Here is a 27,262-nt window from a genome sequence, read left to right as displayed (position 1 = left end):
GGACGGGCAAGCCCGGGGCAGGGGGCTGGAAATGGTGGGGCTGTCTAGCCACACCCTCCCCCAAAATGGTTACCTTCCAGGCCCCCAGGGCCGGTCAGCGCCTGGGTTGGGCTCTTTCCTCCCTTCTGGGAAATAAGTCCCGGCGCGGGCCCAGGGCCCGGGCGACCGGAGAAGGCACTCAGTAAATATTTGACGAATCAATAGGTGTGTGGCTGCTGGTCCCCTCTGGTCCCTGCTGCACCACAGGCTGCCTCCGCCGCCAGCCACTGCTTGCCGGTCACCTCCTGGGGTGGCCTCCGGGACACTCACCTGCTCCAGTGTGTCGCCGGCTCCTGTTTGCTTCCGGCACAACACTTGCCCAAGGTGTAATTACCTATGTTTGTTCCCGCTCTGGACTCCCAGCGTCCAAGCAGAGGCTGGTTGTGTTCCCACAGTGACCGGCTGGGGGCGGACCCTCGCAGTCTTTATTGAGAAGGGGAGGGGTGGAGGTGCGTGGGGGGGGGCAGGATTGGGGGGCTCAAGGGGCGCACGCTGGCTGGGTGGGCCCCGGTGAGCGCTGTTTAGGGGTGGTTTTTCACTGGCAGCGTCCAGGGCAGGAGGTCATCGGCTGGGCTGGGGGCAGCGGCTCTGCATCGCCCGCCCCCCAACACCAGAGTGCATGAGATGGGTGACCGAGGCAAACCACCTCGCCTCTGAACGTCCGGTCTCCTGCCGGGAGAAGTGGAGACCCGCGTTCCCACCTCCGGGAGTCGCGGAGACGGGTGAGCGCAGACGCTGCAGGGAGAGTGCCCCGCAGGGCCGGGCTCACGGTGCGCACTCGCGGGCCGGACCCGGGGCAAGCGAAGGCTCTCCCGGAGGCAGGCCCCGCACGAACAAAGGCTGCGGGGGAGGGGGGGGCGCCAGCTCCGGCCCGTCCGGCAGGGAGGAGATCCCCGCGCGGGACCCGGTCAGTCGGACGCTCCGCGAGTCTACGCGCGGTGAGGCTTCGGATCCCCGGGCGAAGCAGGGCGCCGGGGCGGGGAAGGCTTCCTGGAGGTAGGGGTCCCGAGCCCCTCACCAGGACGCCGCGCGGCCCCTTTAAAAACCAGTGCCCGGGTGCCCGGCGAGGGCAGAGGGCGGAGGGCGGCCGCGGCGAGCCCGGCCCCCGCCCCCTGCGGCCGCCGCCTCTCATCTGCACCCAAAGCTGGGCTCCGGCTGACGTCACCTGCCCCCGAGCCGCGCGCGCTGATTGGCTGCAGGTGACGTCAGGGGCTTTTTTCGCTCGGCATGACCTCATCCCCACCGGCGGCCCCGCCCTCCGCCCCGGGCCTGTCACTCGCGGCGGAGCCGGCTCGGCGCCCCCAGCCGGACTCCGGAGCCCGAGCCGAGCCGGAGCCGGAGCAGCACCGGCCGCGCCCGCGGAGCCGCGGGGTGGGATGCGCGCCGCGAGTGCGCGTGCCCGCCCGCAGTGCGCGCGCCCCGGCCCGAACGAGCGCTCCCCGCGGCGGCCGCGGCGGCGACGGCGGCGGCGGCGACGCGGCCCGCACGCTCCCCCGGCCCCTGCCCCGGCTGCGCGGGCCCCCGCCGGGCCAATGGGCGGCGCAGCCGACCCGGCGCGCTGAGCGCGGCGCGGTGCCCCGGTGCGCCCCGGAGGCGAGCGTGAGCGAGGTGAGCGGGGGCGAGGGGCGGGGGACGCCGGCGGGGAGGAGGGTCACCGGCACGGAACCTATGCGCCTGGCGCTGCCCGGGGGGGCGCCACGTCGGGAGCGCCAGGGGCCTGCGCCCAGCGGGCGCCCTGGAGGAAGAGGCGGCCGGGAGGTGAGCGGCCTCGGCTCGCGGGGTGGCGGCCCCGAGCCCAGCTCGCAGGGCTCCCACGGACTGGACGGGGAGCCCTTGCCCCGCTTCCCGCAGCGCCCGGGGGACCCCGGCCCGGCCCACGCCCTGCCACCGATTAGCCGCCCTTCTTCTTGCGATGGCTTCTTATCTTGGTGGGGGGAGGGGTTATGAATTAAGGACCCAGAAGGGCCATTGGAGATCCAGCGGGGATCTGTCCGACCCCCGCACGAGGCTACGATGCCCCACCTCCCCGGACAGCGCCCCCCCCCACATTGGGTCCCAGAATTGGAGAAGGTCGTCCGGGCGGCGGGCTTGTCGGGGGTGCGGGGCTCTGGCCACAGCGCGGAGGGCCTTTGGCCTTTGGGAGGCTTGGGGAAAGGGCTAACTCCGCCTCGGGCAGAGGCTGCTGCAGACCCTCCGCCCCCTGTGCCCAGGCTGCCACAGGCACCCAGCTCGGGCGCTCCGCGGGCCTCTGCGGAATAAAGACCCTGGCCAGGCCGCTGCAGAGGCAGCCCAGTGCTGGGGGAGGGGCTGGCACCGCCAGGCTGCCTGCAGCCGGCCTCCTTCCGCCTTTCTCCCCACCTGGGGGTGGGGAGGGCATATCCTAGTCTGGCCCGGAGGGCGCCAGGCCCTCGCCTCCTGGGAGAATTCACCTTCTGGCTCCTGCTGCAGGGAGCTGGGGGGCTGTGAGCCGCCGCCAGGACGGGACAAGGGGAGCTGGGGGCTGCCGGAAAGGCGTCTGTGGGGCCCCTGGGGGGCAGCTGGAGCGCGGGCTGCAGGCCGGGACAGCGGGGATCTTCCGGGCCGGGCTTCTCCCCCGGCCCCCCGGGGCGGCCTGGACTGCGAGGAGCACCCAGTGCCCCCACCCTGCCCCGGGCGGGCGGGTGTCTGCCACATCAGGCAGATGCCTAGCGGGCACCTGCTGAGGAGGGGGCTGCACCCTGAGGCTGGGCTGCAGTCGGCCTGGGCTGGGAGTCGCGGAGCAGGTTCCCGTGCCTTCCTGCCCTCTGCCCTCAAGAGGCTCCCGGGCCCCAGAGGCCACGTCCAGGAGCAGCGCGCCCCACAGATGCCCCAGAGCCTCCCGTGCTCCGGGACCCTCCCCGCCTCGCCTCCCCGCTCGGCCGAGGCTGCCCTCGGGGCCAGGCGTCTCCACTGGACGGAGGGCTCCAGCGGCCGTGGGCTGTGGCCAAGGGAAGCCAAGGGGTCACACCTCCGAGACGTGCACGCGGCTCACCAGGGGCGCGGAGGAGGGGCCGGCCCCGCAGCGGGGATGTGCTCAGGCCGCTTCTCCTGAACAGCCCTGCCTGGGCAGCCGGTCCATGCACGAAACAGAGTGGACGGCGACCGGCGGAGCCGGGGCGAGCCTGGGGGTGTGACGTGGGGACAAGCCCGGCAGGAACGGAGGAGGCCCAGGTGTGGTGGGGCCCTTGTCCAGGGCCCGCATGCCGAGCGCCCCCGCCCCAGGCGCATCCCAGGCCCCCGGGAGCTGAGGGGAAGGCCCCCCACCCGCTGTTTCTCAAGGCCAGAGCCTCCCCCGCGGGGTGGAGGAGTGAAGGCTAGCTTGGGCCCTGTTCTGCTCACCCCCTGGAGCTGAGAGGGGTGCGGCGGTGCGAGCTTTGGGGTCCCTGATGAACACGGGGGGCGGGGGATATGAACTGGCCGGGCGTGAACCCCGGGCCCCGCCTCTGGGGGGCTCGATGGGGCATTGCCACTCCTGGGTCCTTGCAGGCTGGGCACGCCGGCAGCACAGGTCCCCCCATGCCCGCTCTTCCCGCGAGGCCGCCTGCGTGTGCCAGAGACCACTCCTGAGAAAGAGCCACAGCCCATCCTCCCAGCCCTGACAGCCGCCTCGGGGCAGCGAGCTCCCCATCCCCCGACGCCGAGCAGCGGGGCCTGGGTGAGGGTGCTGTCCGTGGGGAGCGTGGCCAGGGAGGCCCGGGGAGCCAAGCGTGCAAGGCCGCCGAGCTGGCCCCGGGGTGGCGTGTCCTGGCATTTGGGGGAGCCTGGCATGCCGAGGGCCAGGACGCATGCCCCCGCCGACCACAGGTATGTGCACACACGCTTGCGTGTGACTGCACATGGCAGGGGTGGGTGGGGTGGGCCGTGGGAAAGGGTGAGCACCGGCCCGTGCGCGGTCAGTGTGCAGAGGGGCATGTCCCAGCAGGCTCAGCGCTGCGCGCGTGGCCCCGGGGCCGGGCAGCGCCCAGCGGCGCAGGGAGGGCTCTCCTGCCTCCGGACCAGGAAGGGGCCCTGGTGGGGGCCCGTGGGCTGTGTCTCCGCCCCACCCCCGCACCCAGGCTCTGGAACAGGAGATGGCCGGGGCCCCTCCCGCTCCGTAGTTCCAGGAGTGGGGTCTGGCCTGAGCCTGCGGTGCGCCCTTGCAAGCAGGGAGGCCCAAGACCCTGTAGCGTCTAAGGCGTCCGTACCCGCCGGCCTGTTCTGGCCACAGCGACCACGCAAGGCTGCCCTCAGCGCCCTGCCCCTGAGCCCCGCCTGGTGCCCAGCCCTGGGTCCTGGTTCGCAGCATCTGCCTTCGCCGGGCGGGGGGGTGGTCAGGGTTAGATCTCGGTGCAGGAGGAGCTTGGGCCAGAGCTGGGCTGGGCAGGGAAGGCCTCCCGGGGGTGGGGGTCCCTGCAGGGAGAGCACCAGGCCGTGAGGAGGGTAGCGGCCAAGCAGAGCAGCGGGGGCAGGGGCCGCGTGGGCCTGGCTGGGGGTGGTCCCAGCCCCAGCTGCCAGGCACCTGCAGGGCTGGGAAGAGAAAGAACACGCGAGGAAGGGGACCTGCCGCCCAGCAGAGCCAGCCTTGCTCTGTGGCTGCTGCGGCCGCAGAAGCAGCGGTTGCCTGGCACCTCTGCTATTGCCATGGCAACAACGGAGGTGCTAACTGGCTAATGAGTCCCCCTCGGCTGCAAATAACAATACTGTGGTGGTTAACAGGGCCACGCTGGAGGATCCTGGAGAGGTGGGGGGGCCAGGTACCGGCCTGGGCAGGCTGCCCACGCCCCTGCCAGGCCCCCTCCTCTCTGGCCTCAGCCTTCCCTCCGCCCTGCCCGCCTGTGGCCTGCGCGCCCATCCGTGGGCTGGATACCTCCACACCCTGGGCCGCAGCGCGCAGGCCTCCCCTCCCAGCCCCCCACCCCCCTGCCCGCGCTGAGGTCCACTGTGGCTGCTGCAGCCTTGGGCTGCCTGGTGGGGACGTGGAGGCAAGGACCACCCTCCCGCACGCCGTTCTGCTCGAGGTCCGGTGCCTCTGAGCTGGACTCGCGGCTCCACCCCCACGGGCAGGAGGCCCCGCCCAGGCCGGTGGGAGAGGCATGTAGGCGGGGACCTGGGGGCTTCGGCCCAGCTGCACCCCCATGGGGGAGGGGCCTGGGAGGCAGGCATCTGTGGAGGACCCCCAGACCCCGCCTGCTGGCCGGGCTGCCCTGGGCACTTCCCTGGGCGCCAGCTGGGCGGTCAGCCCCGCGGCGCCTGCCGGTGGACGCCGCCCACCCCTGCCCGGTCCCGGCCTCTCTCTGGGCTCCCCCGAGAGTGGGCCCCCGTGGCCACCAACGCTGTCACTGCCGGCGGAGGCGCGGCCGTGGTTCTCAGGGTGCCTCGCACCAGCGCCCGCGGCAGCTGCAGGCTGGGGGCTTGCCCAAGGGGCCCCTCCCTGCGGGCCCCAGGGGACACCTGCCTCCCCGTCGCCTCCGCTCGCCCCCCGAGCTGGGTCGGCGTGTGGCCGAGGGAAGGCCTGATGGGGTGAGGCCAGGGATTCTGTCCGGCCTCCTTGGCGTCACCTTGGGTGGGTCGCACCCCTTCCCCCAGCCTCAGTTTACCCATCTTCAGAGCAAACTCATGACCCTGACGCAGCGCACTTCCCGGGGCTGGGAGGCCTTGACGGGCCCAGAGAAACGCTGGCGCTACGTGGGGGCAGGCGCTGTGGGGCCCGGCAGGTGGGCTGGGGGTGGCAGGGGCTTGGCGGGGGCCCCCCAGGAGGAGGCTTCCCCGGGGGCTCTGCACTGCCTGTACCCCTGCACCCTTCAGCCCGAGGGCCTTTGGAGGCTGTGCTGAGGGTCCCAGACACGGGTCCCCACATTCGCCTTTATCTTTGGTTGCCCCCCCACACCCCATTCTGGGATCCACCGGCCCCTAGGTGGTACCCCCAGGCCCCCACTGTGCCCGGGGCAGCCCCAATCCTGTGTCCTGCGGGAGGGCGCCGGCCCACACCCTGCGTGTGGCGACCGCGCAGCCCGCCCCAGGCCTCGGCCTGCAGAGCTGGAGCTCCGGTGGCAGCAGAGGGGCCCCCGCAGCACCCCCCGGGGGCCGCCTGCCTCAGGAGCCCATCGGCTGGGGGAGGCGGTCCCGACCCCCACTCTCCCGCCCAGGTCATCGGGTGATGGAGCGGCTGGGCTGTTTGGAGCCACAGAGGGAGGGCCTGCGCTGGAGCGGGGGCGCGGCGGCGAGGGGTCCTGGGGCCGGGGAAGATGTTGGGGGCGGAAGGAAGGGGTCCCTGGACGCTGAGGGCTTGTCCTGCACCTCTGGGGCCCAGTCCACACCCGAGCCCCTTCCCTCTGGTCCCCAGGGCGGTGGGACCGGATGCTATGGGCTGACGGGCCCAGTCCCGAGCACCTGCACGTTCCAGCCCCGTGTGTCACAGATTCCAACGGGCCTTCAGAGCGGAGCCGGAGAGACGCGGGTTCTCCTCAAGGCGGGAAGCGCCCGAGGGCACGTGCCGGACCAGGCAGTCCTGCCCTGGGCCCTCAGCAGCCCGCGCTGACCGGTGGCCTCTCCCTGCAGGTCTGGCGCCATGCCTGGTCACTCCATGCTCTAGGCCACACCTGGGCCATCGGAGCAGCCCCTGCTGACTTCAGGGGGCACCCCCTCCCCACTGTCCACTGCCCACCATGGCCGGGGACCGGCTCCCCAGGAAGGTGATGGACGCCAAGAAGCTGGCCAGCCTGCTGCGGGGAGGGCCTGGGGGCCCGCTGGTCATTGACAGCCGCTCCTTCGTGGAATACAACCGCTGGCACGTGCTCAGCTCCGTCAACATCTGCTGCTCCAAGCTGGTGAAGCGGCGGCTGCAGCAGGGCAAGGTGACCATCGCGGAGCTCATCCAGCCTGCTGCACGCGGCCAGGTACCCAGCGCCTGCCCCACACCCGGCGCCCCGTGTCCTTCCCAGGCTCGCTGCCCCGCCCGGGCTCCCGGCACCCCCAGGGCCCAGGGCTGAGCTCTCGGCCTGCTGCACAGGGGCCCTGGGCTTGGGCAGCTGCCCCTCCTGCGCCCTTGAACCAAACCAGGTCAGGATGTCGGAGCCATCCCACCCTCCCCATCCCTCGCCAGAGCCTCCCAACCCTGTCCCGGCCCTCACTCGGCTCCCCCGGAGCTGTCCCTCCGAGCACACAGACAAGGCCACGTGCTGGGGGCCCAGCGGGGGGCAGGCAGAGGATGAGCGACACGTGAAGGAGCCGGGGCACAGGGTGCGCCAGGGCCCGGCGGGGGGCGCGGGCCGGGACGGCCGCCGGGCCAGGCACTTCCCTTGGGTGGCTGTGAGGACTCAGGCGAGGACAGGAGGGGGCCAGGAGTCTCACAGCGAGCGGCCCCCGTCCTCAGCACCCCGGCTCCTTCCCTTCTGGAGTCTTGAGTGGCCCAGAATTCCCCTGTGGCCCCCACGAGGGCCGCGGGTCACCTGCAGCAGACACCCTGTCCCTGTTCCCAGCAGCATCAAGCCCCAGCTGGGGAGGGACCCGGGAAGGCAGCGGCAGCGGGGGCTGCGGGGAGGGGGGTTGTGGGAGCCCAGGTGAGACGCCCGGCTGTCGGGAGCCCCCCGCCGCCCCCGCACCGGGCAGGCCGCTCTCCGCAGCCTCAATGAGGGGAATCGGGTCATCAATCACCCCCAGCAAGGGTTCCCCGCCAGAGCGCCAGCCCATTGGCTGTTGGTGACATCATCGGCCGGGTCGGGGGCTCAGCTGGCTCGGGCTGAGTGTGCCGGGGACGGGGGCATCGGCCGCTCTCTGAGCAAAAGCCGCTGAACATCTGGCCCCCAGGCTGGGCGCTCGGAGGGGGAGGAGGGCAGGTGGAAGCGCAGCCTCCAGCTGCTGCCTCCTGAACTGGGGCGGCTCCTGCTGTGGCCCTCGGTTTCCGTGCAGCCAGCTGGCTGGGGATGTGGAGAGAGGTGAGCCAGACCCAGAGGTGCCCTGCCCTCAGATCCCCGAGAGGCGCTTCCCAGGGACTCTGAGGAGAGGGTCCCCTTGGCCGCGGCCACGTGGGCGCCAACCCAGGCCGTGGCCGTGCGATCCTGTGGTTGTGAGCCCAGCACAGTCACAGGTCCCCGGTGTCTCTCCCACGTGGGGGCCGCAGTGCTTGCCCCTTCACTCCTGTGAGCGTGCGCGTGGCCGAGCCGCGCTGGGGACCCCGCCCCACCTGCATCTCCGCCTGGACCGCCTGTGCAGCTGTGGGCGGCACACCTGTCCGCGTACGGCGGGGGGGGTATCTGTCTTCCCACCGTGCGAGGCAGCCCCCCTCCCGCCCCCCACGCCCCGCCCGGCGGTGCTGTGACCTGTGCCCCCGGCCCTCAGGTCCAGGCCGAGGAGCCGCAGGACGTGGTGGTCTATGACCAGAGCACGCGGGACGCCAGCGTGCTGGCGGCAGACAGCTTCCTCTCCATCCTGCTCAGCAAGCTGGACGGGTGCTTCGACAGCGTGGCCATCCTCACAGGTGAGCCCCGTCCGCTGGCCGGGGCTGGGGCGCCGCGGGGGCCCGGGTGCTGGGTCCACCTCGGCTCTTCTCTCTCCTCTATGCGTCTGCTGAGCGGTGGGGGCCTCAGCAGCTCTGGGGTTCTCCGGGCTCCACCATCCCCTCCCCTGGACCCCCTCAGGTCCCCCTCCGCTAGCAGGTAGAGAGGTGAACGGAAAGAAACCCACACACACCTCGTTGGGGGGCAGGGTCCAGGCAAAGGTGTGGCTCTGCTGAGGATGCACCCCCGCAGCTGTCCCAAGAAGGGGGCGTCACCCCAGCGTCTGGGAACCCCGGCATGGGCAGAGCTGGTCCCCGCACGGGGCGGGCCCCCCAGGCCCCCGCCCAGCACAGGATGCTCATGACCCTGGCCAGGTGGCCCTCGGAGGGCCCCACGGGGCTTCCCACTCCCCTGAGCGGCCAGGCCCACACCGGGGCTGGGAGGCCGCCCACGCACCCCTGCGCACGCGCACTGTACACCAGCACACCGGCACTCATCTGCGCCCGCGGCCCCTCCGGCCCCTCGCTCCTGTAGGCAGCCCGCTGGCCGCCGCAGCCAGGCTGCTTGGGGGAGAGCCCTCCGAGGCGGCACCGGGCGAGCCCAGTGTGGCAGGTGGGCGCGGGGCACAGGCGCGTGCCGTCCTCTCCACGTGGGTCTGACGCGGCCCAGTGCTCTCTGCACGGGGTCTGTGTGGCCAGAGGGGTCTGCGCCTGTGCGTGGCACTGGGACGCAGGCAGCCAGCACCCGCCGACCTGTGTGTCCCAGCTCTGCTGCTCCCCAGCCCGTCTGGGCAGGGTGCGGGGCGTGTGTCCCTGTGGCACCGGAGCCACAGCAGAGCAGACACTGAGCACACCCCTGCCCTGTCCCCCACGCCACTGGGCTGAGTGGGCAGGGAGGGGACAGAGGGCAGCAGACTGGGCCTTTTGCACGTGTCCCAGGGCAGAGCAGGAGCTCTCCCGGGGCCGGCCGGGAAACCCAGTGCATGCACGCGACCCCCAACAGGGGTGGGAACCGCCAGGCCCCCTGGGGTCTGAGAAGAGGGTTCCAGTGCTTGGCCCCCCTTCCCATGTTCAGGCTGCCAGCAGAAGCCTGGAGCCTCGAGTGGCCTGTCTCCCCAGGGCGGGGACCCCTCTCACAGCCCTCGGAGGGGCAGGCCTGGGGGGGATGCGCCAGGAGAGCCCACCTGGGACCTAGCCACGCCCCACCCGGCTCTCTCTTCTGCCCCGCCCTGCAAAAGTGGGTCATGTGCCCCTGTTTCCCCAGAGCCCAGCCAGGGAGAATCATGGCCCTCAGGGGGGCTCCTGGGGACACCAAGTCAGGACCCAGACATAGCGAGAGCCCCCGGCCTTGCTCGCAGCTCCCATGCCATCGAGGCAAGCAGACGCCTAAGCAGTGAGAATGGAAAGGCCAGGTCGAGCAGAGTGGGGGGCGCTGCCCACCTGGAAAGGGGCGTCGGGAAACGGCACAGGGGAGGGGCCAGAACTTGCAGACTGACTCCTGGTAGAGAGGTGAGGGGCACCGGGGAGCCCCAAGAATTGGGGACGATCCTGCTGGAAGGGAGGGGGTCCCACTCTCACCCGCACCCGCACCCATGACAGGGAGGGGGGCACAAGCAGGAGAAGGTGGTGGGGTCAGGCGCCCTGCGGTCGAGAACCGGCAGTTGTGACCCCTGTCCCCCGGTCCCCCCGCCCCCAACCCAGCCGCTGGGCTGTTACGGCCAGCGCGGGCGGGGATGGGAAGGGGAGGCTGGCCCTTTAAGCGGCCGGAGCCCCGAGCTGGCGGCTGCTCGCGCGCGGCGCTGCGGAATGCAGGGATGCCGCCGCCGACGGACCGGTGCGCCCCTGCGGTGCGGCCCCGTGCGCGTCGCCCTCCGGCCCGGGCTGGAGGCCGCGGCGGGAGTGGCCCCACCGCGGAGGGTGGGTAGGGACCCGCCGGGGAAGGCGGGGTGGGGGCGGCCTTAGGGCTGGAGCGCGCGGTAGCAGAGGCGGCGGGTGGGGCGGTGGCTGGGCGCGCGTCCCCGCCGGGTGGGCGCGCGTCCAGGCGCGCGCTTTTGCGCGAGGAGTCCGGCGTCTCATTGTGAGGGGCAGGCCGGCCGCTGCACCCTCCCGGACCCTCCAGGAACGCCTTCTGCAGGAAGGCGCCGTCAGGGGTGCCCAGGGGCTCAGGGCGCCCTCCCGCATCTGGGAGCGCCGGCACCTGCTGAGGGCCTAGGTCTGCCGCTGCATCCCTAGAGCTTGGGTCCGCCCTGGTTTTCTGCCAGACCTGGCATCTCTAGGGGGTGGAAGGGGGCTCCCCACGCTGTTGGCTGTACCCGGGAGGATCCTGGGGGTCTTCGCTGAGAAATTGCAGCAAGGCTGGCTGGCCACTGCACCTGAGCAGAGGCTTCCTTTTTCGGGAGGGGCTCCAGGTGGACCACCGCCCCCAACTTTGGCTAGGCTGCTCTGAACAGGGAGGGTCCTTGGCTCTGGATGGTGAGCAGGAGCCCACCTTCGGCTCCAGCGTGGCCTCCTGTCCCGGGGAACCCACGAGCGGCGGTGTTGGTACTAATTTCCAAGGGAAGGCACGGCTTCTCCTCTGAGGCTTGCGCCTCCCCTCCCTGGCCTGGAGGGCCCCACCGCCATGCTCCCCAGAGTCAAGCCTTCGCTGGAGGGGCACAGGGAGCCTCGGCGGTGGGGGGGGTCGGCACGCAGTGGCCATGGGGCTGGGCCAGGGTGCAGGCGGGAGCCCCCGTTGTCTCTGACCTTGGGAGCCAGCAGGTCTCTGGCACCGGCTGCTTCTGGGCACCAGACCCCACCCCACTCTCTGCCTCCCCCAGTGGGGTGGGGTAGGCCTTGGCCTCGCTGTCGCATGGGATGGGCTGGTCCACTAGGACTGGGAACAGCGGCTACTGGGCGGGGAGCAGCAAAGGTGCCACGGGGCTTGTGCCCCTGGAGGTGTGGTCGGCCCGAGGGGCCTGCCCGGCAGGCCTCCCTCATTCTACCAAGAGCTGGCGGCCACTGGGCACTGCCCAGTTGCTGGATCAACTCAGCGGTCACCCAGCCCAGCCAGGCGGGAGCGAGTCCCCTCCCAGTGTGTGGCAGGCAGTACGGGGAGCTGCCCTGCCTGTCTGCGGTCACTCCCTGAGCCAGAGGTGTGCTGGGGAGGGACTCCACACTGGCCACCGCGGCCGGTGGGGGGCTCCCTCCTCCGACCCGTGGCCCAGGACTCAGAGGTGCTGTGCGGGCACGGTGGCAGTGCACGTGCCGGCCGCATGGAGCCCGCGTGTCCCCTGCCCGCCCTGCGTGCACCCTGTTCCCTGGGCACCCGGCTCCTCCGTCTTTGCTGGTGGAATGGAGCCGTCCCCCGAGCGCAGAGGCCCCCACGGGCGGCGCCAATTCCAGTGGGTGATGTCATACCCAGGAGGGGGGTGGCCCTCGGAAGCTCTTGCCTTCTGGCCCTGGCACCCAAGCCTGGCCCGCGGCTCCTCGCCAGATGCAGGGAGGGAGGTATTGCATCAGCCCAGGGGGAGAGGTGGAAGGCCCAACCTGGCCCTGGCCATGGGGAGGGCGGAGGGGCCGTGTGATCCACGCCCTCCCCAGGAGACCCCCAGCGCCGCCGCGGAGCCTGCTCCCGCCTGGGTCTCGCGCGGGCGGCCCCTGCGACCCCACGTTTTACGGGCGTCACAACAGCGTCCCCCTCACTAGCGTGGGGAGGAATGTGGGCGTAGGGGCGGGCTGTCGGCAGAGGGCATGCACGAGCCCATGGGCTGCCGCGCTGAAATGGCCCTCCAGCACGCGGCCCTGAGCCCAGGTGCCCGGGTCGGAGGGTCGGGCGTTGGGGGCCGGGCTGGGAGCGGCTGGAGCCCCGCAGTGGTCTGCACCAGGGCTCCGTCCTGCCCAGGCGGCCGGCCTGACAGCCTCTTCCATCCCGCGTCCTGCAGGGGGCTTCGCCACCTTCTCCTCCTGCTTCCCCGGCCTCTGCGAGGGCAAACCCGCTGCCCCGCTGCCCGTGAGCCTCTCGCAGCCCTGCCTGCCCGTGCCCAGCGTGGGCCTGACCCGCATCCTGCCTCACCTCTACCTGGGTTCTCAGAAGGATGTCCTGAACAAGGTGTGTGCGCCTGCGCGGGCCCGGGGAGGCGCGGGCGCCCGGGAGCGCTCCGGGGCTCGTGGGGGAGGGAGGGAGGGCGGAGCTGAAGGCTGACGGGGGCCGGGGACGCGCGCGCTGGGGGCACGGGGGACCCCGGGGCCGGCAGGACCGGAGCCGGGCTGGGGGAAGGGCCCGGCAGGGCGGAGAAGCAGCTCCCTGCCCTGCGGCGGCAGAGCCCGCATGCCACACTGCTGATGTCACTGGGCCCCTGGCCAGCGCTGGAAGAATCCCGTGTTTTAAAAATGGTGACGAGGGAAGAGGGCAAAGCCGCCGCCCAGGCAGCCCTGAGATTCCTGGGAGCCGGGGCGGGGCGTGGGCGGGGCCGTGGGCTTCTGGGCCCGGAGTGGGCGGGGCGACCTCGGAGGCTCCGAGATGCCGGCTCCCGAGGTCCTGCCCAGCGGCGCACGCTCCCAGCCTGTCCTCCCGTCCCTCCAGGATCTGATGACCCAAAATGGAATAAGCTACGTCCTCAATGCCAGCAACTCCTGCCCCAAGCCAGACTTCATCTGCGAGAGCCGCTTCATGCGCATCCCCATCAACGACAACTACTGTGAAAAGCTGCTGCCCTGGCTGGACAAGTCCATCGAGTTCATCGGTGAGGGAGCGCCCTGCCCCGACTGTGGGGGGCGGGGGCCCGGGGAACTGGAGGGCGGGGCCAGCGCTCTGGCTGGGAGGGGCTAGTTGGCGGCCGGAGCGTGGGGTGCCTCTACCTGGGGAAGAGGGGGGCTGGGCCACCCCAGCACTCACTGGGCGCCGGTGCCCGCACTGCCCCTGCTGCCCCCAGATAAAGCCAAGCTGTCCAGCTGCCAAGTCATTGTTCACTGTCTGGCTGGCATCTCCCGCTCCGCCACCATCGCTATCGCTTACATCATGAAGACCATGGGCATGTCCTCGGACGACGCCTACAGGTAGCCCGCCCTGCTCTGTGACTGGAGACCACCCCTCCCCTCCCCTCCCCTCCCCTCTCCACTCCACCCACGAGCATCAGCTGGGCCAGCGGTGTGGAGGCCCGAGTCCAGCACCTGCCCAGCGGGCTGCACAGCAGCCAGCGGCCCAGGAATGGGCTGGGGGTGCGGCGAGAGGTGGGTGGGCAGCCCAGCCCGGCCCCGGGGGAAGCCCTGTGGTCACCCAGCCGCCTCGCGCCGCAGGTTCGTGAAGGACCGGCGCCCCTCCATTTCGCCCAACTTCAACTTCCTGGGCCAGCTGCTGGAGTACGAGCGGAGCCTGAAGCTGCTGGCCGCCCTGCAGGGCGACGGGGCCACCCTCCCGGGGACACCCGAGCCGCTCCCGGGCCCGGCGGCCCCTCTGCCGCCGCTGCCGCCACCTACCTCAGAGAGCGCTGCCACCGGGAGTGCAGCGGCCAGGGAGGGCGCCCCGAGCGCCGCCGCCGGCGGGGAGCCCCCCGCGCCTGCCGTGGCCCCTGCCACCAGCGCGCTGCAGCAGGGCCTGCGCGGCCTGCACCTCTCCTCCGACCGCCTCCAGGACACCAACCGCCTCAAGCGCTCCTTCTCGCTGGACATCAAGTCGGCCTACGCCCCCAGCCAGCGGCCCAGCGACCCCGGGCCCTCCGACCCGGGCGAGGCCCCCAAGCTCTGCAAGCTGGACAGCCCGTCGGGGGGCGCTCTAGGCCTGCCCTCGCCCAGCCCGGACGGCTCAGACGGGGCGCCCGAGGCGCGCCCGAGGCCCCGCCGGCGGCCCCGGCCCCCAGCAGGCTCCCCTGCGCGCTCCCCGGGGCACGGCCTCGGCCTGAACTTCGGGGACACCGCCCGGCAGACTCCACGGCACGGCCTCTCCGCCCTATCGGTCCCCGGGTTGCCTGGCCCCGGCCAGCCGGCCAGCCCCGGGGTCTGGACACCGCCCCTGGACTCCCCCAGCACGCCTTCCCCAGATGGGCTCTGGTGCTTCAGCCCCGAGGGCGCACAGGGTGCGCGGTTTGCGCCCTTCAGCCTGGCGGGCACGCAGGGCACGGGCGGCGGAGGCGACCTGAGGAGGCGCGAGGCGGCGCGGGCTGAGTCCCGGGACGCGCGGACCAGCTGGCCCGAAGAGCCAGCCCCGGAGACGCAGTTTAAGCGCCGGAGCTGCCAGATGGAGTTTGAGGAGGGCATGGCGGAGGGGCGTGCCCGCGGCGAGGAGCTGGCCACCCTGGGCAAGCAGGCCAGCTTCTCGGGCAGCGTGGAGGTCATCGAGGTGTCCTGACAGCAGCCCAGACGGCCCCTCCGCGGGGGCCCAGCGCCCCGAGCCCTCTGCTGCCCTCGGCTGGGCCGCCAGCAGCCGGGCCTTCTATGAATATATATTATATATAATGCAAAGAGAGGTAAATGGTTTTACTGCGATTTTTATCGAGAAGTAAATATTTCGATTTTTTATTTATTGAAGCTGTTCATTCTGGCAATGATTTGGCAACCGTGAGGGTGGTCCTCCAAGCTCTATTTTTAGTCTGGTATTTAAACTGAGACTGGTTTCTAAGCAATACGAGGCCACCCTCAGTGGCAAGCTGGGGTGCCAGGCCTGGGGTCCCCGTCCTCGCCAGCCCCAAGCCCAGATGACACTGCTCACCGTTGCAAAGAGGCTGCCGAGCTTTCGTGCACTTTTTACATAAGAAAAAGGGGAAAAAAAAAAAAAAAAAAAACCTTTGCCACAAACTGAGCCGCAGAAACTCCCTGCCTGTCCTCCCCGCCCACCTCTCTGCACCCTCGTCCTCTGCTCCTCCCTTGGGCCCTGGGAGCTGTGGTCCCGGAGCCCCTGCTGTCCCCTGCCAGCTCCAGGCACCTCCGTCCCTGGGCTCCTGCCTGGCAGGTGTACAGAAGGCCTGGGTTACAGAGCCGGGCAGGGCTCGGTACAGGGGGCTCCCGAGCGTCCGATGGTGTGGATTGCCGAGCAGGGACAGAGGTGGAGTGCCCCCACGCCGGGCTGAGCCCGGGTCCCCTTTCACGCTCAGCAAAGCTGTTCAGAGGAGGCTGCTTTCGTCCCCTCTGGTCTGCGGGAGTCCCCGGCACCCCCTGCAGATGGGGGGCCCAGGAAGAGGGCTTGGCCCGCGGGGTGTCTGGTGGGAGGAGCTGTGCCAGCAGGGCAGGTGGGCCAGGGTGTTGCCCTGGGCTCTCCCCTTCCCCAGCGCCAGGCCAGACTGGGAAGTCGGGCTCCTTCCTGCAGGAGGAGTTGTGGCTGCGGCTGCCTGGCGGGGGGTGGGGGCCGGAAGCCCCGTCAGACCCTGTGCTTCCAGGGTGGGGCCCTTAGCTTTGGGGGAGCCAGTCCCAGGCAGCAAAAGCCCTGACCTGAGCACAGGCAGGACGTGTGTCCCCGGCCCCGGGTCCGTCCCGCCCCCAAAGGGGCCTCGGAGGGGAGACCCCCTGCACACCCCTTTCCGGGGCGCGCTCACCTCCGAAGTCTCCCAGAACCTCCAAGGTGACGTGCCCGTCCCCTCCCCAGCGGGCTTCTGGGCCCTGTCTGGGCAGCCTGGGCGCGAGGGCGGGAAGAGAGGCCTGGCTACCGGGCCCCACGCCCCCAGGGTGAGTGGCACCCAAGGCTTTTGGAGGCAGAGGCCGATGTCCCCTGAGCCCCAGATGCCCTAGGGTCTAGGAGTTGGGTCCAGCCGCCCTGGGAAGAGGCCAGCAGCTTGGTGGGAGGCCCCCGGCAGGCCTGCGTCCTCAGCAAGGTGGGCGGGGCCTGCTCCCCCGCCGGCCGCCCCGCCCCCGCTGTCTCTGTTTGTTCTTTAGACCTGCAGCCCTGTGTCCCTGTCATGCCACCTTTAAGCAGAAGTCCTGTCCCTGTTCTCTCTGTCCCCACCCCTCTCCCCAAGAAATAAGCTATCATTGTTGTATTTGCAATCTACGGATTAGAAGTTTAAGTATTTATTATTATTGGTTAATTATTATTATTATTGATTATGTAAATTTGCCTCCTGTTCGTCTCTCGCGTTGGGTTTTGGGGTTGACCCCGGGTGTGGAGGACGCACCGGTCCCCCCTCTGCACCCCACCCCGCGCTGTCCGGGAGACAGTGGCCAGGGCCGCTGGTTGGGCCCAGCTCCCTGAGGGCAGGTCCCCGGGCCGGCCCGCCCCCACCCGCCCTCTGCCCAGGGTTGCCACAGCGCCCGCGCCTGTCCCGGGGGTGCGGGGCTCCCACTCCTGAGGCTCCGGTCCCCCCAGAGTGAGCAGCTGCAGTGCAGGAGGAGGTCCCCTTCTGTGCCGGGGCCTCCCCGGCCATGTCCACCCCGTCCTCTCTGAGCCTCCCTCAGCCCCCCCCCGTTCCCCTCCGCCCCGAGCCCTGACATTGGGGTGGCCCCCGAGTAGGTCACGCCCCCTCCTGTTATCTACCAAGGAGAGGTGGCAGCCCCCCCGCCCCCCGCCGGCCCCGGGCCCCGGCCTGGGCTGCCCGCCGACCGCCTCAGGCCCCTCGTCCAGCGCGGCCACACTTTCTGCTCCTGTTCGGTCCCCTTCTTTTGTATTTGGAAAAAACGTGTTGTAATAAATCCCGAGATGGATGTTTTCTCCACGCTTCTGGCTGCCTCTTTCTTTAGGCTGCGGGTGGGAGGGTGGCGGGGGTTCCAGAAAGCGCCCCCCACCCCTGAGGCCAGGGGGCTGGCGCATTGGGCCTGGGAGGCCAGACGCCCTGAACCCAGAGGGCGGAGGGCAGGGTGGGGGCGCCGCCCAGGGGCATCTGCGGAGGCGGAGGGCGGAGCGCAGGCCTCAGCCCGGGGCTCGGGCAAGGGACCCTTCTCACTGCCGCCGCCAGCAGAGTCGTGAGTAGCTCAGAACCCTGCACAGTGAAAACTCAGGTTTGCCCTTCAAGTCCCCTGTCCCGCTCTCCGGCAGGAACCACTGGGTGCAGCCGGTGTGGCCCTGCAGGCCTCCCGGGGCCCTGCGTGGGCCCACGCTGCCCGCACCACACCGCGGCGTTTCCTTCCCCTCCAAGGCGGGGCCTGGCCCGCTGGGGACTCTGCACCGGCTTTTTACATTACTGACGTGTTGCCGTCCCGCGTTCCGTGGCGCTGATGGCTCCCCGCCTCGTCCCCCGCCGTGGGCCCCTCTCCCTGGAGCCAGCCCCCGCCCGCCTGCAGGGTCCCCAACCTCTCCCCGGGCTGCGTGGGTGTGCCTGCTCTTGGGCCTGCAGTGGGGACGCTGCCTCCCCAGGACGGGCTTTGCGGCAGCGCTGCCCTGGGGCCCTCCCAGGCCTGCCACGCCGCGGCTCCTGACACTGAGCACCCCTGTGGGCCAGGCACCCCCTGCCCCCTTGTATTTCCCAGGAACTCCACTCCCTTGTCTCCAGGCAGCTCCAGACAGGTCCGTGCCCTCCGCCCCACGGCCCAGTGGCCCAGACGGCTGAGGCCTTGCAGGGGCCTGGCCTGGTGACGCCGGCCAGACCCACGCGTGCATGTGTCTGGGAGTGCACGTGCGTGGTAGCGCACACAGGCGGGGGCTGCAGGAGGAGTCGGAGTCCTCGAATCCTGCGTCCTTAAGAGCTCCCAGAGAGGCCGGGAGCAGGGGCCGGCCGCTCCAGCAAAGCTATTTTTAGCTCCAGAACATCTATTTATAACTCTGGCAGCCCCTTGGAGTCAATAAAAGGAGGACGGGAAGAGCCGCTGGCTGTCTCCCGCAGCATGGCCGCAGCCTCCCACCCGGGTGCTTGGGAGCACCTGCGGCAAGGCCGGGACAGGCCGCAGGGTGCCCGCTGGGGTGCTGACGCCGCGGACTCTGGGGCCCGGGGGGACCCCAGATAAGGGTGGGGGGCCACCGACCAAGCCGACCCGGAGCCCTGGGGCCTGCTTGCCCGAGGGCTGGACAGAGCAGCTAGTGAGGCGAGGCTGGAGCCAGACCCCTAAACGCTGGGCACGCCCCCTCCCGCCGCCTCGTCTCCCCAGCTCCAGGCCCCGTGGGCTCGGGAGGACGGTGGGAACAGCCATGCTGTGCGGGTCTCAGCCTGTCGGTGGTGACGCTGTTGGTTAGGACCCTCGGGCGACCCTCAGGCAACCCCCCCACCCCCGGGCCTCCCGCAGACGTTTCCGGACCAGAGCCAGGGCTGGGCCGGCGGTTCTTACAGTGACCACGAGCCACACCTCAGCGCCGGCCCCCCGGGAAGCTTCGGAAAATGAGGCGCGTTTGCCCGTCAGGTCCCAGAGGGTGCGTGCGCCCAGGGCCCCAGGCCGCGGGCGAGGTGTGGGCGTAGTGTGGACAGGGCTCTGCCTTTACTGGGGGCCGGGGGAGCCCACGGCTTCGCAGGGCTGCTCCTTCTCGGCTAATTGAAAACGCAAGAGCAGGAACCGAGGCGCGGGTAGGGGAAAGCAGGGCCACCGCAGAGGTCGGTCACCCAGGTCGCCCACAGAGCCGAACGTCCAGCACCAGCCCTAAGCGGGGCGGTGGGGGGGGCCTGAGGCTGAGTGTGGGGGTGGGCATGCACGTGAGTGGGTGGGTAGGTGAGTGGCTGGGTGGCTAGGGAGTGGGTGGGGAGGGGGGTGCGTAGATGGGTGGGTGGGTCAGTGGTGAGGTGGACTGCTGATTAAGCGGTGGGTCCTGACTGGGGGCATATGAATGAGTGGCTGAGCAGAGGAGAGGATGGGTGGGTAGGTAGCTGAGCGTGTAGATGGGGGATGGGCGGTGGATGGGGATGGATGGATGGAGGGACGGGTGGGCGGGTGGGCAGGAAGAGGGAGGGTGGGCAGGTGGAGAGGAAGGGACGGTGGGTACCTGGGAGGAGCGCAGGGAGGGAGGGGAAGCTGGGTAAAGAGTAAGATGCTGCCACAGTCTATCCCTTTGCCGGCCGGCCCCACATTACAGCCGTGCGCTTGCCTGACCTCTCCCACTGGACCCAGGAAAGACACGGGTGCTCGCAGGCCAGAGGCACCCAGCAAACATTTAATGACTAAACCACAGACATCGGCCTCCGAGTTTCCGCCACCATAGAAACCCAGCGCAACCCTCTCCGAGGCCCAAGGCGGGGCCCCCCTTCTCCGGCGTCCCCAGAGAGTTGAGGGTGGGCTCAGCCCCCGGCTCTGCCCTGCCTGGCTGAGCAGTCCCAGGACACGTCCCGGAAGGGCCGGCCCCTGTGGCCACTCAGGCCCCTTCACACTCAGGCAGCACGTGCTCCTGTGGGTGGATCCGTCAAGGCACTTCTGACACGCAGACCGGCCGGGGCCGGGGCGGGGGGCAGCTCCGGCAGGCCCGGCGGTCTTTGGAGAGGCGGGGGCATTGCAGGCCGCAGAGAGCGGAAGGGCAGGGCGCTGGGGCCATGCTGGCGGCCTCTGCCCAAGGGGAGGTCGGACAGGAAGTGGGTGCTCTGCGTGGCTCGTGGCTCAGAATGGCAGGTGGGGCGGGGATTTCCGTGTGCCTTGCAGCAGAGCAGTCCCTCCTGAGCAGGGCGGGCCGCCTGCCATCCAGGGGAAGCGGAGTCTCTGAGGATCTGGGGGGCGGGACTGGGCAGCCGGTGCCCTGTCTCCCAGAAAGGGGTCCAGAGAGCTGGGCGCGGACAGACAGCGTGTGCGTGGGCCCCGTGGGCGGGGCTCCTCGGGCCAGCAGCGCACCTGGGCAAGCGCAGATGTCCCCGCCGCCGGCAGGGCTCCGCGTCCGCCCGCTGAGGACTGCGGCTGGCGTGTGCCGGTCCCAGCCCTGGGATGGGGTCTCCAGACAACGGGCCCTTTCTGAAGGCGTGGCCAGGCAGATGGTGTGGTCATGGTTTCACAAAGGGGAAGGGATCGGGGAAGGGGGACCAGAGCGAGTCTGATCAGCAGGAGAAAGTTAGGCTGGGGGGGGCCAGTTCCCAGAGCCCAGGGTGAGCCCCGGCGGGCTGGGAGGAAGGCCAGTGTGCCCCCGACAGGCCACAGGGTGGGGCGAGGCCGGGGCCAACGCCGGGCAGGTACCTGGGCCACTCCTGTCCAATGTCCCCTCCCGGGGAACCTCAGCAGAAGAGCCTGGGAGAGGGAGAGGGGGAGTGGGAGAACAGGGGCTCCCTGAAGCCAGGGAGGGGTTCCGTGAGGGAATTTGGGGATGCGGGGCAGGTGGGGAGGGGGAAGCTGCCCTGCAGCCGGTAGGGGACGTCTTCACAGACTCAAACCGCAAATGTGCGACTCCGCCTTTCCACAGGTGGCCCGGCGGGGGTTCAGGGAGGGGAAGAAAACGCTCCCCACATCCCCTTCCCTGCCAGGAGTCGGACGGGGCGCTGGCACCCCCCCCCCGCCCCCAGCGCACGTGCCCAGCCCCGCGGGGGCCTGCTCCCGCCAGCACACGCGCACCTGGGCCCGCGAGCCCAGCAGAGCAGGTGATGCCGGGGGCCAGGTGGCGGGTGATGGCATTGCTGGCATCGGGGCCGGGCGAAGCCAGACTTGGCCTGACGCAACAGGCGGACACGGCTATAAATAGCCAAGGGGAACTCGAAATAGCAGCGGGGGTGGGGGATGGGAAGGAAGGGGGTGGAGGGGGCCGGGGTCCTGGAGCCCCTTCTGTCTGGAGGAGACACGGCCACAGCGCCTGATCCTGATGGCCCCTCATGGCCGGAGGAAACACAGCCCCAGGCTCGAGGGCCCCGCCCTTCCACAGAGAGACCTTCGGGGAAGCGGGGTGCAGTCAAGAACTCTGCCCGCCCAGCCGAAGGGGCACCCGGCAGGGCTGCGGGGCGTAAGGGAGAGGTGCTCACCACAGGTCTCCGCCCCTGTCCTGGGTGGCCTGCGAGCCCAGCGGCCCTTTCTCTCCGCCTCCCAGGAGCAGCTGGACTGAGGCTCCTGCCTCTCCTTCCCCCACCCGCACCCCCACTCCCGTCAAGCCCCCGGGGCTCAGACCAAGCTCCACATGCCCCGGGGCCCTGGGGTCAGCGGACACCAGCCTGCCCAGGCCTGGCAGGGAGGAGGCTCGCTTTCGGCGCCATGACCGGCACCATCCAGTGGGCACCTCCCCGACTGGGAGGGGGCTCGGGGACATCTCCAACCTGCCCAAGGACACTGGCCAGAGCTGACGGGGAGGCCCCGGGGACCTGGAGCTTGGCTGCTGGCACCGGTGGCCCTTCTGCTCAGGTCCCTTTTCTCCTCCTGCCCCTCATCTGGGGGTCCTAGGACCTGATCAGGACCGGGCAACCCCAGGCCTGCGGGGCAGAGCTCACGGTGCAACAGGGTTCCCCAAGGCTGCGATCAGGGGTCAAACGGAGAACTCCAGGGCCTCCTTTCTCCCCGTGACTTCAGCCCTGGTTCCCACCCCTTCGCCCTCTCTGAGGTCCCCTGCCCAGGCGCCTGCCCCCTCTGCTCCCCACTTCCGCTGGCGGGCAGCCCCCGGGAGGGGAGCCAGCAGGCCTTAGGGCCGATAAAGAAGGAGAGGATGACGCGCCCTGCTGATAAGGCCCTTCCCCTTGAGTCACCCCGAACAGGAAACAGCCTGAGCAGCAGGATTTGGGGCAGTAGGGCGCGGTGGAGGAGGGGGACCTTCGGGGCCCTCGGCTCTTCCCACAGGTGGCTGACTGCCCCTTCCCTTCCCAGGCCAAAGCCCCAGTAGAGGGCGTGTGGCTGCCGACCGGCAGGGGAGCGGGCGCGGTGCAACTGGCACCCGCGGCGACGCCTGGGCGGTGGGGCGCGGGGACGGTGGGGGGTGGGGCGCGTGACATCTGCCCAGGTGCAGGGCCGCCCGCAGTGCGGTGGCTTGGGCGGCGCAGTGGGTCTCTGGACCCTCCAGGAAGAGCCCTCGTCACACTCCGCCCCCCCCCCCGACGCCCCACTTCTGGGAGAGCAGGCCGCCGCCCGGGCAGCACGCACAGATGGGCTAGAGGCGGGCTTCTAGGGCCGGGAGGCTGGGTGCGGTGGGTGCGCCTTGCGGCTCGGGATGAGCTCACGCCGGGAAGGCCGCGCCCACTCCCGACCGCCGCCTGCCGGAGCGCGGCACCCTTCATCCTCAAAGCGCCGCACCGCGGCCCTCGGCTCCAGCCCCTGCGCGCCCTCGCAGGCCCCGGCCTGGAGCGGAGGGCGGGCACGGTGAGCACCTGCTCCGCGCCAGAGCCAGGGCGCATCCGGGCTCCGCCCCCAACCGGGCAAACACCTGCCCGCCTGAGGCGGGACCAGCGCCTCTCCGGAGTCCGAGTGCGGGCCGAGGCCACCGTATGTGCTCCTCTCCGGGCTCAGGCTGCCACCTGGGCTGGCGGGCCACCGCACCGCGCGCTCCCAGAGCCCCGAGGGCGCGAAGCAGCCCGGCAGCGCCATCTGCTGCTGGTGCCCGCGGAGGGGCAGACCGTCGCGGGCCGAGGATCGCCGTTCGCAGGCTCTGTGCCTTGCATTGGTCGGAGGCCCCGCCGCCTGGGAGGAAGCGTGGCCGGGGCGGGGGGTTGGGGGTCCCAGTCGTTCCCTGTCTCCCGCCCCGCGCCCTCCGCTTGGCCTGCCTGCAGCCCCGGCCGCCCAGCACCCGCGCGGACTCAGAGCCTCCCCGCCCCGCAGGTCAGCCCCGCCCACGGCTTCTGGGCTGCTCCGATTTCATCCTTGACCTTCAGACGAGGAATTGCCAAACTGCTGGGTGCTGCCTGCAGTCTAGCTGGAATCTCACCTCAATACCTCTGACTCCTTCCCTCCCTCTCCCCGGCTCCACGGCACACCGGCGAAGCCCCACCTCACACAACCCAGACGCCTGCAGGAAGGAAGCCCTGCCGGTTGCGGTTCTTGACTCCTGCCCCCACCCCAGACCATTCCACCAGCGTCAGCATCCCTTCTGCACGTCACCCCCCCCCCCCCACACACACACACGTCCTGTTCGCTTCCTGGGAGGGCCCCTCCCGCCTGCCAACCTGCTCTGGGCTCCGTGCTGGGCTCCCCACACCAGGGAGAGGGCCCCCTCTGCCTGAGGCCTGTCTCTCCCTGCACTGGCCAGCAGGGCCCGGCCCTCAGGAGCCCCGGGCCTCGCCCTCCACGCCCTGGCGGTGCTCTTCTGAGTGCACGTGTCAGCCCGAGTCACCCTTTTTGTAAGGATCCCGGTCGTGCTGGATTAAGGTCCACCCTCACGACCGCATCCGAATTTCATCGGCCAAACCCTGTGTCCAAGCCCGGTCCCCTTTGGAGGTGCTGGGGACCGGGACATCGTTTTTCTGGGCGGAAAATCCAGCCCATAACAGGTGTCCGCGGACGGAGGGGGGGGGGCATGCCCGCCCACGGCCCCAGGGAGCTCCTCAGCACCCTGCCCCAGGACCCAGCTTCCTTCCCTGCACATGCAGGGCAGGTCCCCCAGGATCTCTGAGACCAGAACGGGCACCCGGGTGGTTAGAAAATGCCATCGGGGCCACCGGGCCCAGGGCTTCTCCCCTGGCTGCCGGTCAGGGTCCCCTGAGAGCATTCTCTAACATGGATCCCCGGGCCCCACCATCTACAGGGCCAGACCCCAAGGGGACAGGGCCCAGGAGCCCGCGTTTCTTTCCAAAGCTCCTCCAGGGAGCCTGTGCACCCGCTGATAGGGACACCCAGCTTTGGGGACCTCCGGTCCAGGGGCCCCGCCCCCTGGGGAGAGGAGGCGAGGGACAGCCTGAGCTGGCCCGGAGAGCCCACAGGAGGTCTGGGTCTCCTGGCTCCTTCCCCTGCCACCTGCCGGGGGTCGTGGCCGAGGGACCCTCAGCCTTCCCTGCCCCGGCCAACCTGGGGACTGGAGCTTGAGAGGGATGTGTGGACCAGGGTCCGGGGAAGGGACCGTGGGCAGGCAGCAGCCCCTGGCCTCTGACCTCTGACCCGAGGCGCCTGTGTTGAAGCCCACAGTCAGGACACTCAGCGTGCAGGCTGCCCGGTCCAGGAGGGGCCGCGGAGGTGTCCTGCGGAAGCCCTTGGAGGGGTGGGTGACGGGGGGGTGAGGCCTATGCAGTCCCCCTCGCCTGGCTCTCCCCTTTCTGTCCTGTGACACGGCTCTGGGTACCCCACTCCACCCAGCCGGAGAGGGGCTGACAGTGGCCCTTTCGTACCCCACTGAGTTCTCTGAGCCTGAGGCCCCGCCACCCCAGCAACCGCACCCGCCAGACAGCGGCTGGAACTGGGGGCGCGAGGCCGGGCCCTGATGCTCCAGCTCCTCAACCCACCCACAGCCCCGGGCCGCCCTGTGCGCCTCCACGGCACCCCTCCCAGGGCACAGGGCTCCCCCCAGGACAGCCTCTCCTACCCACAGTCCACAGCCCCATACCCAGCCTTGGCCCCAGCTCCTTCTTGGGGGTGGGGGTGGGGGTGGGGGGTCGTCCTGGGCTCCCCCAGGCCTCCAGGGAGCAGAGCTGGCCTGTGAGGCCCCACCTGGGGAGGCAGCAGGACCAGACCCGCTTGGTGGCCTCCTCCTGACAGGGGCCTGGAGCCTGTGCCCTGCCCAGCTCCGCCAGCTCCTCTCTGCCCCTTGGGCCAGCGCCCCGCCCCCTCCCAGGGCCTCGGTCCCTCGCCTGCAGAATGGGAGTCGGGCAGGGGGCAAATACCGCTGACCCACCTTCCTGCCCCACCTCTGTGAACCGTCTCACTTCACGTGTCTTGGAGCCCCTGGTGCTGGGGACATGCACGAGATGGACCCTCACCCCTCATGCACTGGGGAGCCCCGTGCGTGGAAGGGGGGGTAGGGCGTGCGGCACGCCCCATGGCGACACCTGTGGTTCCTGTGACAGGTCCACGCAGGGAATGCCCCTGCTCAGGAGAGGGGGCAGCAGGAAGGCGGCCCGAGAAAGGGGCATTGGAGGCAGGCCTCTGAGGGATGAGCAGGAGTTCTCTGCACTGAAACCAATGAGGGGGCGGGGCCCCAGGAGCTGGGGGCGGGGGGTGGGCACCCTGCAGGGCCCAGGTGCGAGCAGGCGGTGCTGCCACCTTCCAGGGCTTTTCCTCTCTGGAGTCTGTGGAGAACAGGGGTCAGGGGTCAAGGCCGACCAGGGTGATGCGAGGGAGGCGCCGAGGCCACCCTCACGCCCCTGACAGCCAGCGCTTCCTTCTGCCCTGTGCCCCGCCTGAGGCTCCCTCGCGGGATGACAGGCCCAGTCCTGTCCTTGGGCAGTGTCCCCTAACACCCACATGCTTTCTTCTTTTGACAAATGGGAGGCCTGCCCAGGCTGGTGTGGTTCCATTGGTCGGAGTGACAGGCGGTAGCCAAAAAGTCGCGGGTTCAATTCCCAGTCAGGGCACAGGCCTGGGTTGCAGATCAGGTCCCCAGTAGAGGGCACATGAGAGGCAACCACACATGGATGTTTCTCTCCCTCTCTTTCTCCCTCCCTTCCCCTCTCTAAAAATAAAATAAAACTTAAAAAAAAGAATGAGAATTCAGACAATGAAGAAAACATGAGGAGTCGGTCACCTAGAAGGTCCCAGCTGCCCTCAGTTAAGTAAACAAGGCTGGCCCTGGCTGGTGCAGCTCCGTGGCCTGAGCGCCGGCCTGCTCACCTAAAGGTTGCCGGTTCAGTTCCCGGTCAGGGCACAGGCCAGGTCCCCAGCAGGGGGCGCACAAGAGGCAACCACATGTGGATGTTTCTCTCCCTCCCTTTCTCCCTCCCTTCCCCTCTCTCTAAAGGCAAATAAATAAAATCTTTTGAAAAATAAGCAAGGCCGATTTCTGAACCAGAGGCGCCCACTGCCACGGGGACCTTGTCTGGCCACCGTTCTCACGGGGATGCTGCGGGCGCCTGCGGGTTCCAGGGAGGGGGACGAGGAGGAGGAGGGGGAGGAGGAGGAGGAGGAAGGGCCTGGCCCGCCAGCTGTGCCGCGGGCAGGGTGGCTGCGCCCGGTGGTCATGAGCCCAGAAACAGGAGCATCTGGCCGGAAGTCCTCCCAGGGTGCAGCCTGGGCCGGGTGGCTCAGCCCCCGCTGTGGACAGGGACGCCGGGGCCCCTGCCGGCCGGGTGCAGGGAAGCCTGGCTTCCCAGAAGTGCTGCCGGTGATGGGGACTGGCCCTGAGCCCTGGCTGCCCCGCGGGCACTGGCCCCCCCGGGAGCGAAGCCACACGCCCACAAGGGGCTGCCCCGCTCTCTTGCAGGGCAGGGCGCCTTCTCCCCAGGCTGCTCCGCCCTTCCGCCGCCGTGGGCAGGGGCCCCGCACAGGCCGCTCCTGGGGTGACCGCCTGCACGGCCTTCTGCGAACCCAGGGCGCAGAGCCCTGCTGGCGGGCAGGATGGGGTGGGAATGTGGGGGCTTGGGAGCAGATGGCGCTGGAGTCCCAGCTGCCCACCCGCTTGCTGATAGACCTGGGACAAGTCCCCATGCCTCAGGTGCCCAGAACAGTGTGAGGTCACATTAGGAGTGTGTGCGGGGCGGCCGGGCCCATGTGCACGAGCGGAGTTTGCCAAAGGCCCCGAAGGGCTGAGGCCCTGATGGGGGGAAGGCAGGGCCCCCGGGGGCCACCCCGAGGACTGGCTTTCTGCAGGACCTTCCCCAGAGCAGACCCCGGCTTCTTCAAGACTCGAGGACACGGGCCCTCTGGGGCCGTGCGGAGGGACGGCCGCCTCCGCGGGCTGGCCCTCTGCATGGCCGGCACTGCCGGCCCTCACCCTCAGCCTTACTTGGGCCTGTCCCAAGCACTGGAGCCAGCTCGGGAGGCCAGAGAGGCCATTGTTCTCCAGCCTCCGGAGGGCAGGAGAATGTGTGTCACGCGGCCTGCCCTGTGCCAAGTGCCAAGGCCTCCCGGCAGGCAGCTGGCATGGGGCGGGGGTGCTCCGCGCTGACC

General features: G+C 70.2%; 2 protein-coding genes across 2 annotated transcripts in view; one reads left to right on the top strand and one right to left on the bottom strand.

Moving 5' to 3' along the window:
- TNNI2 (troponin I2, fast skeletal type) overlaps positions 1 to 27,262 on the bottom strand; it is a 210,381-nt gene that overhangs the window by 132,934 nt on the left and 50,185 nt on the right. The window lies entirely within an intron of this gene.
- Positions 1,583 to 16,973, top strand: DUSP8 (dual specificity phosphatase 8). The gene is made up of 7 exons (XM_054570709.1): positions 1,583 to 1,647; positions 6,595 to 6,932; positions 8,374 to 8,512; positions 12,451 to 12,617; positions 13,092 to 13,251; positions 13,441 to 13,564; positions 13,805 to 16,973. The coding sequence occupies exons 2-7, from the start codon at positions 6,702 to 6,704 to the stop codon at positions 14,850 to 14,852; spliced, it is 1,869 nt and encodes a 622-aa protein (XP_054426684.1). The 5' UTR covers positions 1,583 to 1,647; positions 6,595 to 6,701; the 3' UTR covers positions 14,853 to 16,973.

Source organism: Pteronotus mesoamericanus, unplaced genomic scaffold (assembly GCF_021234165.1).
Source record: "Pteronotus mesoamericanus isolate MK-2021 breed Mesoamerican mustached bat unplaced genomic scaffold, CSHL_Meso_final contig_214, whole genome shotgun sequence".
Classification (NCBI taxonomy): Eukaryota; Metazoa; Chordata; class Mammalia; order Chiroptera; family Mormoopidae; genus Pteronotus; species Pteronotus mesoamericanus.
Note: the sequence above shows the minus strand (reverse complement) of the source record. Positions and strands in the feature narration are given on the sequence as shown.